The sequence below is a fragment of the Pecten maximus genome, chromosome 14, assembly GCF_902652985.1.
Source record: "Pecten maximus chromosome 14, xPecMax1.1, whole genome shotgun sequence".
Taxonomy (NCBI): Eukaryota; Metazoa; Mollusca; class Bivalvia; order Pectinida; family Pectinidae; genus Pecten; species Pecten maximus.
Genome location: NC_047028.1, coordinates 16,370,949 through 16,385,420, shown reverse-complemented (window position 1 = coordinate 16,385,420; position 14,472 = coordinate 16,370,949). Strand labels below are relative to the sequence as shown.

At 34.1% G+C, this 14,472-nt stretch overlaps 1 protein-coding gene across 3 annotated transcripts in view; it reads right to left on the bottom strand.

Moving 5' to 3' along the window:
- Positions 1 to 5,068: 5,068 nt before the first annotated feature.
- The window catches only part of LOC117342513 (fibronectin type-III domain-containing protein 3a-like), a 148,969-nt gene continuing 139,565 nt past the window's right edge, over positions 5,069 to 14,472 (bottom strand). For all 3 annotated transcript variants that reach the window (XM_033904689.1, XM_033904690.1, XM_033904691.1), the window contains one exon: positions 5,069 to 14,309. In XM_033904689.1, coding sequence (XP_033760580.1) covers positions 13,965 to 14,309 — 345 coding nt within the window. In that variant the 3' untranslated portion in view covers positions 5,069 to 13,964. The remainder of the gene's footprint in view (positions 14,310 to 14,472) is intronic.

The following is a 14,472-nucleotide window of genomic DNA, read 5'->3' as shown; positions in this document are numbered from 1 at the left end:
TTAACGTCATTTCAACAGCCGGTATCATTCAAGGACGTGCCAGGTTTTGGAAGTGGAGGAAAGTCGGAGTACCCGGAGAAAAACCACCGGACTACGGTCAGTACCTGGCAACTGTCCAACGTAGGTTTCGAACTGGCAACACATCGGTGGAGGGTTACTTATAAAGTGCCGGGACACCTTAACCACTTGGCCACCGCGGCCCCCATGAAAAAAGATTTTGCTGTAGTTCTCAAAGTGGACCCGTCCCTTAGACCCCCTTGGGAGCCAGATCCGTCGTCGTTTATACAGAATTGATTCCCCTTCCATCAAGGATTCTTCAGACCAAATTTGGACCCAACCGTTCATTTCTTCAGAAGTATCTTAAAGAATTTGCTATGCTTCCCCTATTGGGCCCCGCCTATCAGGCCTAACAGGATCATACAAAATTGGTTTCCCTTCAACTAAGAATGCTCCAGACCAAATATGGACCTAATCCTTTTCATTCCTAAACAGAAGAATGGATATAAAAGAATTTGTTAAATTTGATATATTGAGTACCGCCCTTCAGGCTCCTGGGGACCAGACCCACCGTTTATACAAATTCGTTCCCCTCCACCCAAGGATGCCTCACACCAAATTTGGTTAAAATAGGCTCATTCCTTCATGTCTTGTAATGATTTAAAGCGGGGAAATGATAGACGGCAGACAACAGACACCGCGTCACGGCAGAAGCTCATTGGTCATTTGGACCAGGTGAAAACCGGAAACGTGGGATAAATAGTTTTAGTTGCTTTCTTGCCCCCAAACCAACTCCGCCGTAGCCGGCCCCAAGAAAGGAGGAGGGAATCACCAACTGACAACATCTAACAGTCACCCCGGACTAATGTTCTAACCTAGAGTCGCGAGTAGAGGTTGTGACCTAAATCGAGACTTTAAACCAGCAACATCAACATCATAATTGCCCCCAAACCGAGGATACGGCATCAATAATTGAACAGTGTACAGTATGTATCGGAGTTGATATGAAAACATGGTTAGTGAAATTCAGACATACGTGTCTGTAATGTATCGCCAATAATACGGATCTATCACATATTCTACAGTAAAAATAACTAAATAACTTACAAAAACTTCAAATGTTAAGGTAAGCGATGATACATACAAAGTATACAAATTGCTAAATTATTATTAGAGGGGCATTTCTACGTTTGAATAAGGTTTAGGTCATCAAAATTAAACTTACTTGATAAAATGTATTTTTCCCAAGTAATAAAAGTTATAATCTTTACATTAATAAGGCAATTTACTCTCAAGATAAACCAAAGTTCTTCGAGTATTAAGTCCTGAAAATTCTTAATTCGACACGAAGTATCACGGTATTTGTATACGATACGCCTTTTTCTGTACAATTACGTGTAGGCAAAAACACTCATATAATCATCGTTCCGACATAGATTTCATCAATAGAAATTGTGCATGTTTCTGATATCCGAACGAAGGAATGCCCCTTTGAAGAATTTATAATTCATATCTCAGTATAAACAGAGGTTCGAGAAGGATCTTGATGACCAACATTGAACGAATCTACTAGGTCTATGTAAAATCGATCTTTTCTTTGAAAACAAGGGAAAGCTACATAAGAAAATTGAAAAATATCCGTGAAGCGCTTTCTAAGAAATTTCAACTGTCAAAATTTAATTCTGTTTTCCTGACACTCTCAAAATTCAGTATTCAAAACCAGAGACTTAGAGGAACCAACATACAGAGAAAGATCGATGAATTTTCTGAGAAATAGCGATAAAAATCTTGAAAAGTCAAAATTGAAAATGGAGGCCTCTCGGCCATTTTTTTCGCTTACACAGAATCAACATGCACAACTATGGACCAAAGGGAGCCTACTTACAAAATTTAAGGGAAAACAGTAGGTATTTCTGGCTATTTTTTTTTAAATATAAGACTAGACATGCCCCTGTGGTTGCAGAGAGCGAAAGTGAACTTGACAACAGAGTATCTAGATATATCGGTCCCAGGTATAATTCTATTGTTCATGTTTGTATCCGTCATTATCATTCACGTCATATTTTACGTAGGCGCATATCTACGTAATTCTCCGAACACATCAGGTCTCCTTACCAGGCTAATAATACCCGGTCTGTCCTGTAAAACCTATACGATGACACAGGTATATTTGTCCAGCTTCAGTCAACCTTATTTGCGTTTTGCTCAGATTACGTTCCTTTTAAATTCAAAGAAAACGGTGTCATCAATCTAAACATTTGAAGCATTTTCTTTTTCACGGTATCTCCATTTAATCAGGGACATACATGAAGAGCTTGGAACTCTCTTTCCGTTAGTAACGACGTACCGATTAAACTATACTACCTTATTGTGAACCACTTTTCTCCAAATATTCTCGTCCATTCGTTTCAGTTTTTGGATCTGTAAAAAAGCTGAATAAATTCCACAGGCACTAATTAAGTTTTTGTAGCGAATTATTTTGAGCAAATCTATGTACACCCCTGACTTAATATAGTTACAACACATTGATTAAACGTACAATAAGACAAGGGTCTGCTACTATTTACGATATTTCAGGCCAGTTTACAGTGTCAAGATATCTTTGATCAAATACCACTTTTAAGTCATATGATAATGTATATATCATTTTAATAAACAACTTCACAAATGACCCTACATATGGTGTGTGACATGAACTGCTCCTATCTTTGTGACGAGACATGCTACCTTGTCCAGGGGATTATTTCCGGAAGGACGACTTGAGAACAATAATCAATGTCGTAGCTCACCGAGACTTGTAAGACATGTACGTCTTACTTCTGTTCAGGAAAAATTATATAAGTACATCTACCTGGAATAGCAAAATTTTCAGGATGATGGTCAGGTATTGGAGCAGCCATTTTAGAAATATTAAACAGGTTCATACGTCACAGGACCAGTTCTGGGGCCTACACAACTCCTAATTATAAGTGAAAGAACGAGATTTTGTTTTTTCAAGAAGCATGGCAGCTAAAAGTATATATACAATAGCCGTTTTGAACGTTAAAATTTCACAAGAACTATTTGTGGACCATTCACAGCTCATTAGTGAAGGTCCTTTCTGTTTAGGAGACATACTTGGCAAGGATAAAAAAAAGGTTTAAGGTGGCTACCATGTTGGCATTCTTAGAAGTTGCCCAGTCATGGGCACTTGTATTTGGTATTTAACACCATGCAAGTGTTAAAATCCGATATCCTCCATATTGTCTTGATGTGCATATATTGTACTGATAAGATTTTCAAGATGGTGGTATCTCAAATATCAAATGTGAAAAAAGTTAAGGAAGTGCCAAGTTTGAGCCATACCATACTTAGAGGTCCTGCACATCTGATTTGTCATCCATTTAGGATTGCAGGTCTCTGATTTGTCATCCATTTAGGATTGTACATCTCTGATTTGTCATCCATTTAGGATTGTACATCTCTGATTTGTCATCCATTTAGGATTGCACAACTCTTATTTGTTATCCATTTAGGATTGCACGTCTCTGATTTGTCATCCATTTAGGATTGTACATCTCTGATTTGTCATCCATTTAGGATTGTACATCTCTGATTTGTCATCCATTTAGGATTGCACATCTCTGATTTGTCATCCATTTAGGATTGCACATCTCTGATTTGTTATCCATTTAGGATTACACGTCTCTGATTTGTCATCCATTTAGGATTGTACATCTCTGATTTGTCATCCATTTAGGATTGTACATCTCTGATTTGTCATCCATTTAGGATTGTACATCTCTGATTTGTCATCCATTTAGGATTGTACATCTCTGATTTGTCATCCATTTAGGATTGTACATCTCTGAATTTCCATCCATTTAGGATTGTACATCTCTGATTTGTCATCATTTAGGATTGCACATCTCTGATTTGTCATCCATTTAGGATTGTACAACTCTGATTTGTCATCCATTTAGGATTGTATATCTCTGATTTGTCATCCATTTAGGATTGTACATCTCTGATTTGTCATCATTTAGGATTGCACATCTCTGATTTGTCATCATTTAGGATTGCACATCTCTGATTTGTCATCCATTTAGGATTGTACATCTCTGATTTGTCATCATTTAGGATTGCACATCTCTGATTTGTCATCCATTTAGGATTGTACATCTCTGATTTGTCATATATTTATTAGGATTGTACATCTCTGATTTGTCATCATTTAGGATTGTACATCTCTGATTTGTCATCATTTAGGATTGCACATCTCTGATTTGTCATCCATTTAGGATTGTACATCTCTGATTTGTCATCCATTTAGGATTGCACAACTCTGATTTGTCATCATTTAGGATTGCACATCTCTGATTTGTCATCCATTTAGGATTGTACATCTCTGATTTGTCATCCATTTAGGATTGTACATCTCTGATTAGTCATCATTTAGGATTGCACATCTCTGATTTGTCATCATTTAGGATTGCACATCTCTGATTTGTCATCATTTAGGATTGTACGTCTCTAATTTGTCATCCATTTAGGATTGTACATCTCTAATTTGTCATCCATTAAGGATTGCACATCTCTGATTTATCATATATTTATTAGGATTTCACCTCTCTGGTTTGTCATCCACTTAGGATAAGTTATAATGTCTAATGACATAGCATATATAGGCCATGGTATAAGATCTGGAGGAAAGCCGGAACGCCAGGGCCAAGTTATTCAAAAGGTGATTTGCTTTTATTAATCACTTAATTACTGAAAATCTCATTTCTCCTTTATTTCAAAATCTGTGTGTATGTATTCATTAGAATGACCAGGTAGGAGGAAACTGTCGAGTGTTATAGTTTCATAAAATATTGTTAAGTCAGTTTTACCAGTAATGATTTTATCAGGGTTTCAAAATTGTTGTTTAACTGATTAGCCTAATCACTTTTGAACAACTGGGCCCAGAGTGGCATCCACAAGCTTGAGATCTGCCTGAACTGCTTTTTGTAGGATAACATATGTCGATCATCGTCCTCAAACTCTGTAAATAGATGCAATTATGATATATAAAGAAAACATAAGGCTAGTAATCATGAGCTTTATTTGTTTTATTGATAGAATATATATTTACTTATGACCCAACATCACATTATAATAAATATATCCATGGCTATTTGAGAAATAATACCTAATGTACATCGAAGGGAGAGAGGAGCGAGAGAGTGAGGGAGAGAGAAAGAGCGATCTATAGAGACAGGACTTATGTGACACGATATACAATAGATACCTTAACTGGACCACATTGTGTGGACATTCCTAATCAACAAATCTAGTGGTTGTCAATTGGCCAACTAAACCAAATCAAGGAAAACTACGCTGTGTATGCTTATTGTCATCTTATAAAGGTGTCTTCATGACTTGTATAATTATTACAAAACAAAAAAAGATTATCATTTCTTAACCAGTTTGAGAGTAACTACAAAATATAAAGATTATTATAGTTATCTAAAAATACTAACAAAGATGACTGAATAAGGTATATGTATCCCGAAAATAGATATACCTTGCAATATTGCACCTATGTGTTTGAAACAGACTGATGTACTGTCTACAGATCTTCATTCAATTTTTAAAATACAAATTATATTTCTGAACTAATAACAAAGAGCAACATCAGGTAAAAATTTGATTGTCCATCAAATAAAAAAAAAAGTTCAGTTGACTAATTGACAATGACGAGAAGAATAAAGAAATAGAGAAGAGAATTTACCAGAAAGTGTGGCCAGCACTGACCAGGTGTTTACCTTATACAAAGCTATGAGGCTCTACTGTTACGTAATATCGAAGGTTTGAGGCGCCAGTAATCGTCAAAAATAAAAAATAATGTCCGAATGCTAAATTTGGCAATCATGTAAGAGACAATCTAGTATATACAGGTGTGACTCAAATTAAAGTCTGACACCACATCAATTCAAAGAATAATAACAAAAATATTGCAAGTATATGTATATTGTGGAAGGACGAAGCAACGAAGCTGGTGTGTGATCACTATAATTATTACAGCGTGATAGATATATATACAAATATTTGTATTTAGATAGATAATATATATGGCAGCTTATCCAATGGTACATATCTTGCATGCTAGAATAATCCACATTTGCAACCACAAATACCAACAAGCTATGACTTAGATCTATGTAAGAAACTTCAAATCTATACATATTTGAAAGAAATGTGCTACATTGTGCCTTTCCAAGATAAACCTGTACCATAGAAAAAAAAACCCTCATCATTTTAAAAATGAAAATGTTTCTAACAGTTGAATGCTGTATCGGAATAATAATTATAAGCTTGCCAATACTTTTAATAAATAGAGTTTATTTAAAACAATTAAGTGGTTTCTGCATTGTGCTTTCCAGACTGTAAAATGACTTGAAGAGCACAAGTTTGGTTTTTGTCATCAACATCTAGTTTATATTTTCCTGGGCAGGAGCAGTCTTACAAAATAGTTGGTGCTCAATTTGTGTTTCTTTTCTAGTCTTAGCAGTGCAGGTCTAGTAAACTATTTTTTCCTCAATGTCTTTGTGTAAGGATGGTTTCTGAAGACAGATATATTTTATCAGAACTGGGGATCTTTCTGAACTTAGATATAAAAGTTGTTTATTGATTAGCCTTTTCTGTAAGTTCTTATGAGCATGGTAACAATATAGAAAACTCTTTGTTTATGACATAAATATGACACTTAAACAATAATGTTTTCATGGTTTTTGTCATGCAAGATTGGATCATAGAAAGCAGGCAAGAAGCACTAACATACTAGAGAGAAGGGCAAATATCATTAGTGATAGCGACAGAATGTATACCATACTAGAGAGAAGGGCAAATATCATTAGTGTATAGATTTTGTACCGGACTACTAGGGACAAGGCCAAATATCATAAGTGTTAAGTGACAGATTTTATACCAGACATGTTTCCTCAATATCACTAAATATACAGTGGAGTTGAGGAGTTTGCAAAGAAAATCTAATGATGGGTAAATTTTGTTTATTTGAAAATGCCTTCACATAGCATTGCATGGACCTACTAGTGTTGTGGAGACAGAAATATTAGACGTTTAATTAAAATATTTGCCAAAATTTCAAATTGTTTCACAAAAACATCAAACAAATGTTATCAGAAACTCAAAAGAATTAATTTCAACAACACACATCAAGGCTTGATATTGTTTTCAGAAATGTTCTGAAAATAAATATTGAGGAAACATACAGGGATGCCAGCTATACAAATCTACTATTCTAAAGGAGTATAAGCTTACTGCTTGATTTCTAATCCCATTTTTATAACGTTTCAAAGGATAATTGTTGTTGTGAAATTTTTTGAAATAGAACACTGTTTAAACTAATAAATCTACTGAATTATAATTGTAAGATATACAATTTAACAATGGATACCAACTAGGTAGAAAATGATTAGAGGTGACAGATATCTAGTGGGTTTGTAACATTACAGTTCTTTCTGGCTTTCAGTGGTTTTATACATTCTCGTAAATGATTTCAACACATAAAGATATATCTTTTTGTAACTTCATGGATAGGTGGATATCTTAAAATCAAAATAAAAGGACAAATTATGCCTATTTTGAAAACAAATTTTGAGAATCAAAGAATGATAGTTTAATCTCCATTTCATACAAGGAGCTGTTTGGACAAGTTCTGCTGCATTGCCAGTTTTATCTCCATTTCATACAAGGAGCTGTTTGGACAAGTTCTGCAGCATTGCCAGTCAGTCATCAATCTATTGTTAAAGACAGAATTACACCAGGTCCTGATCGTAGGGCTCCAGACAGTTAACATTGGATTTATAACTACAACCTATCTATTTTTTCAGTTCTTTTGTCTTTCCCTGATCTTGTGCTTAAGAATGTTTTATTTCATCCATGATTCTTAAAGTTGTGTTTCTTGTATAGGTGAATTTTGGGGGATTTTAACAAAAGTTTGAAAAATTAGAAACATGCAAATCTGAGAAAAATTAGGAAATAAGCCATAATTTTCATTTTATTCACATTTCTATTCTACCCTGAAAAATAACGTAAAAAATGTTGTTTTGTACTGGTACAACTGCCTATTATGTACCAGCTCACCTAACACCAAATTCTGGGATATGTTAATTAGCCAATTACCAACTAAAACACATGAAAAAATGGTGGTTTTATCTCATAGTGCTACAGTTCTGCTACCACAGTTGAACATTTCTTCAATAATAGAAGAATTTTTGTCCTGCCTTAGAATTAGCATCACATGGCATTGAGAAATGTCCCAGACCAGAACAACTTTGGAAAGAAACAACACACTGCTTTTTCTCAAAATATGATATATTTTACTAATAATGTGGTATGAGTAATGTCAAAGATTAACATTAAGCAATAGCAAACAAAAGTGCTTCAAAGAAAAACAATCAAATCAATAGGAAGTAACAAGTTCAGCAGTAAGTGGTAACAGTAAAAATGAAGGGTCGCATTCACAGCTTTCAAATTTCTAACATCAATAGTCAACAAAATTTGAATCCCTTCAAACACAGGTAAGGTGTCATTTTTAAAAGTTTGAAACATGAATAAGGTAGATACCCTGAAAGTGTATAGCTAGGAAATAAAAAATTCAACATCAAACTGCATTATGTCGTTATAATTAATGTATACAGTAAATATAGAAATATTTATACAAACATGGCTTTAAAAATGTTGGCGACATTGATCCACAGTTACTGCATTGATACCTTTATTTCATTCTATCGAAGGACAATATAGACTTAGGTAAATACACAGCTCTCCTCATGTAAGGATTTTCTAGAATATTGATATTAATGTTCCTACTACGGCACAAAACAGACTTCAGAAGTAACGGTAAGTTTTATACCTAGTCTCGTTTTTTAATTGTGACAAAGTCCATTTGATTGTCCAGCATAGTGTTAATTTACCCGATCAGGAAAAAAAGGAAATTCAGCTAGGTGACGGTGATCTAAATCTGATTTTCAGGACACGCCTAGAGATACATCCACATACAAAGCTTGATAATTGTACATTTGGTAAGATTAAAAACAAGCATGAAAACTGACAAAAACAGATTGATGTACAAATCTGTAAAACAAGAATTGATGAAGACTCTCTCTTGATATACTGAAGAGGCAAATATATATTAACACTAACCTCGATAATGGCATCCTTGTTTATATATATATCAAAAAAAAATTAATCACCGACTTGACAAGATGAAACTTGCTATTAAAAGAGACCACCCTATTCAGAACAACTCTCTTATGAGCTAGACCGCCATCCCCCCTCAGAATGTAGTTTACAACTGACTGTACATACAGACCTGCATCTCTGTAAAAAGAACACTTCTGACCCTTCTACTGGAAGTTTCTCAATACAGATTTGGCTCTATAAACAAATCATTCAGTTTTCCTGTTTCAAAGTTTTAGAAATGTGGCACTGTGAATAAAGTAGGCTACCGATAGATTTGACAGCAAATTTCAATGACAAAGATGAAAGCATATATAATTTGGTTTACTCATCCTATTTACACGAAATATCTCTTTTCCACATAAATATATACATATATGATGTATACATAGATTCCTTAGACCAAGTTACTGGCGCTGATCCTGTAATCCATTCTTAACCACAAATATCAACATATGGTTAAATACAGTTATTATATAAACACTGCTGCACGCTTATCAAAATATACTTCAATTGTCTACATGTCATAAATTAACGTATGGAAATTGCTCATTTTTAATTAGAGCATTTTAATTTTTATATGATTAAAATGCTAATTAATGTACAATAGTTGTTGATTTCTCCAGGAAATTAACATTTTTTAATTTAGTTTATTGCACTTGATATTTTACTGGCCTAACTAAGTCATGGATTGTGTTACCATGGATACCGTATAACAAATATTAATTGGATAATATAAATAGTTATGTAGAACATCACGCCTAAATTGTTATGTAGAATGGCACGCCTAAATTAGAACGTCATGCCTAAATACTAAATAGATATGTAGAATGCCCCGCCTAAGTTGTTATATATAATGTCACACCTAAATAGTTGTGTACATCATGCCAAAATTTTTCTGCAGAGCGTCGCGCCTAAATTGTTATATCGAATGTCATACCTAAATAGTTATGTAGAACTTCACGACAAAATTGTTATGTAGAACGTCCCACCTAAATTTTTATGTAGAATGTCACACCTAAATACCTATATAGCATGGCATTTCTTTAAGACTAAGCTCTCTGTTTAGTTGGTTCTAACTTTACAATAAAAACAACCTTTATTTTTTCCCACTATTTTCAATTTAACTGTATATTGTATTTGTAAAATATCGATTTACTTCTTCACAAGGGCAAATGATATTTGTGATAAATTTGCAACATAGAAAAATTAAAACTAATTTTTAAATCAATGTTTCTCTGTTTCAAATGTCCTTGATTTCTCGAGATTCTAGACAGTAATATCTTTGGCAGGGAATTACGACCCGCATATTCCCTATAATAGCCTGTGTAATGCGACCCAGTAAAACAAAAATAACATAAACATCAGTATATCTACGCTAATATTCTATCCGACAATGATCATTGAATATGATGCTTTAACAATACCAGGAAAACCTCTATCCCTGTAAGTAATGATATCAGTTGTTAAACTCCTGCAGGTAAGATAATACCTGCAGACAGCTTTTGGTGGCTTTGGCAAGAAGCTGAAGTGTTAAATATCTAACACATATATTATATCATTAAATTTAATCATAATTTAGTAAAAGAGAAAAACTTAGGACTACATACATGAGAAGTTTTTCAATTATTCCTAGTGAGTACATTAAAACTGTGTTAACAAACTAAACAATAGAAATTTGGCCAAGAGCAGATTTGGCATAAAAAATATTTTCTTGTCAGGGACTTGATAATAATTAACAATGCATTAGGTACTAGAGACTTCTCGACAATCAATCAGCTAGTTTTAATCTTAGGATTTTTTCTTGAAAGACATACTGTAACTATATTTTGCAAAACTGAAGTTTGATGACCTGCTATTCCTGGTAATGATACTACAGTAGCATGATGGATATGAACAATGTTTCTACTCCCTTTCCTCATAATAGTAGACTCGAGTTTATTTACAACAACAACAAAAAAAAAAAAAAAAAATCCATCTATTTCTGATCTAACATCAAGAAAACTATGAAATCTGAAGACCATTTAACAAAAAATATATATGTATAACTTGAAGCCTATCCAGAAATCTTTGACTTTAAAAAATAAAAGTCTTGTCAAATATTCAGCCTGATAAGCATATACCCTTTACCACAGGGGCTTGGTCCATTTAACTAAAGGGTTTGTCACACAAGGATGTATTGCCATGGCAACAGATGCAGCACTATCCCCATGGTAACGGGGTTATTCTAGGTAGCTAGGTCTATTCATAGGTGAATTTATACATCAACTATAAGTATATTGATTATTTAAGAATGCAGAAAAAAACATATATAGTGAGAAAAAAATTGTCCACAGTAAGCATCATGCACAAAATTCTGAAGCTCCTGATTGTAGTCTTGCATTGGGTCGTAACTGACCGTCCACATATCCATATACATCATATATACATAAATATACATTATGTATAGGAAATATATATATGTATATATAATTGTATATTACAGCAATATTACGGCACTGTAATAACAGTGACGATGATGATGTCATATGTATAATATATATATAACATAGCTACACAGCTTTAGTGACAGCAAAAAATGAAAATATCATGTCAAACTAATGTCTGTGTTTACTGTACGCAGATATAACATCATAGACAGTTGATACATATAAATGGCAATTACAGATATATCGTAAATGGGTGATATATAATATATATAATATATATGTAAAATGGCAATATTTATATAACAGATATTGGTAGTAATATATTGACTAGGTTACAACCGTGTTTCGTACCAATGCTGTTAAAATCCAGTAAGAGTTGAACTTGATGATAGGACATGGTCAAAGTGCTCAACTGTACAACTTTTAAAGTACACAATAAATGATTTATCACATTACCTAGCTTCTTCAGTAGTTTTACCACATATATAATATTACTTTCCTTTTTGTCCGCTACATATGAATCTACAATTTGATTATTGCATGAATTTGATAATTATCATATACCGCTAAATTGTTTACCAATACAGGATTCAAAAAGCAGTAAGTACGAGTTTCCAAGTAAATTAACTTCTATGTAGAACAAGATCATCTTTAATTAAATATCACATTGTAAGCATGAAATATCAAGACAAAATGATTGTGACCAGTACCAACCTCACCTCATGCTGCTTTACAAATTTACATCAGTCGTTAGACAAACATTCTAATTTCAGGTGTTAATTCATTGGTTCTCGGACATGTAGGCTCTGCTCGTCTGCCATATAACATCAATTTGAACAAGTAAAAAGAACACATCACTGCCATTTGTAATCTTAAAATGACAGGGTATGTCATGTCAATTTCATTTGATCATCCTTGTTTTGGTAATCACCATGATCTAAGCTTCCTGATCAAAGTGTACATTCTCATAAGTGATATAGAAATTTCAACTGGCATTAACTTATCATCAAAGTTTAGATTAATTACTTCACATAAAAAAATGTTTACTGACATGGAACTCTTTTGGAAAAAGAGACATGTCTGTTACATAAAGGTAGTTTATACCCTTAAATGATCCTTACACATCCAGCTGGTTTTTATAATAAATTTTTTTTTCATAATAATTTCCTTTATGAAATGACCTTTATGATTTTTGTTTATGATTCAATCATTGATTATTGTAAAGCATAACAATCTTAATGACTAACAATTAATGCAGACCAAAAAACAACATTCTGAAACACCGTCTACTAATGTTTCTTCAGATCCATCGGATTATCACAATTGTCTAAAGAGACCTTTTATAATGAATATTGATCAATGGACAATGTTTGCTAAAATGACATCACCTGTATATAGTCTGACCTTGCTTTGATAGGAAAATGATTTATACTAGGTAGGCCACCCAGACACCCAACATGTGATGATTTATGGAAAAATAATGTCATGATGTTTCTGCACGACACATGAACTGGAAGATACCATATCACGAAAAAAAAAAAGGCGAAAAAAAGTTACCCCACATTGATAAATTAGCCAATCAATGTCAGTGTAACAGAAATGCACATTTTTACCCAGCCAGTCATCACTAAGTTTACATGATAAAACATTCTGAACTCCCTCTGGTGATCCGCTGTCCTTTAACATGTCTGACTGTAGCAACAGTGGAAACAATATGTTTTTGTGTTGTTTTTTTCTTAAACTGGACACAGTGACTTAAGCAAAGACTTTTCAAAAAGGCAAACCATCACATAACCTTAAGCCTTTGATATGGAGCTAAACACACACAACTAGATTCCACAAGAAGTCAAACACAACAGCTGAGACTGGTCACTTCTCCAGATGACCACTGGTCAACCTTCTCACTGATTTCAAGGTCATTAGTCATGACCAGTTGGTGCCAAGAGTCTCCAGTTATCTGCTAATGCCACAGGTTTATCATGGACGAAGACTTTAGTCAATTTATCACAATATTTTCCGATCCAAGTATCCCAACAAATTTCACCTTCTTTGAAGGTGCATGATCTCAGGAACCAATCAAATCTCTTCTTCTTTCCAGGTGCATGATCTAAGGAACCAACCAAAATTCTCCTTCTTCTCAGCTTGCCTTCACCACAAATCTCAAGAAGTAAAAGGCATTGATTCCCTGATAACCTGCGATATATTTTACGATATCCTTTTAGCACTGTGTAGCATTTGGCTTCCATCATGTAACAAATCTTTTAGTCTTAAAAGTTGAAAGAAAAAAAAAGTTTTTCTTTTAAAAAATATTTCTCATAAGTCGTCATGTCGTGCTGAATGACTGGAAGTGTAAAGAATAATTTGTTGTGCCACGAAGGCTACAAGGCAAGCAAATATGACGAACCCAAGCAATATAATCATTGCCCATTGTTGGTCAGTTAGTTGTTTTGGTTCAACGATTTTTGTCTCCAAGAGTTTTGGCTCTAAGCTTGTGACTGGTTCCAAGCTCGGAGTGGTGAACATGACACACGGACTGAAAGGACCCACCACGTCGTCCGATTTGTCCAAACACTGCCGCACAGCACACACTCGTATCGTATACTCCGTCTTTGGACTGAGCGTGTGTAGGCTGTAAGAAGTGGCAGGGCCTCTATACATCTACAAAGGAAACATACAGAAATGTATCACTCCAAAACTGAAAACCAAACAGTAGTGAATCACTACAGAAACATGTACGACATTAACAAAATCTAGTATGTGGAACTTTAATATGTAAAATGTCTTGAAACATACTTTAGATATAAGAAATAATCTTCTTGTC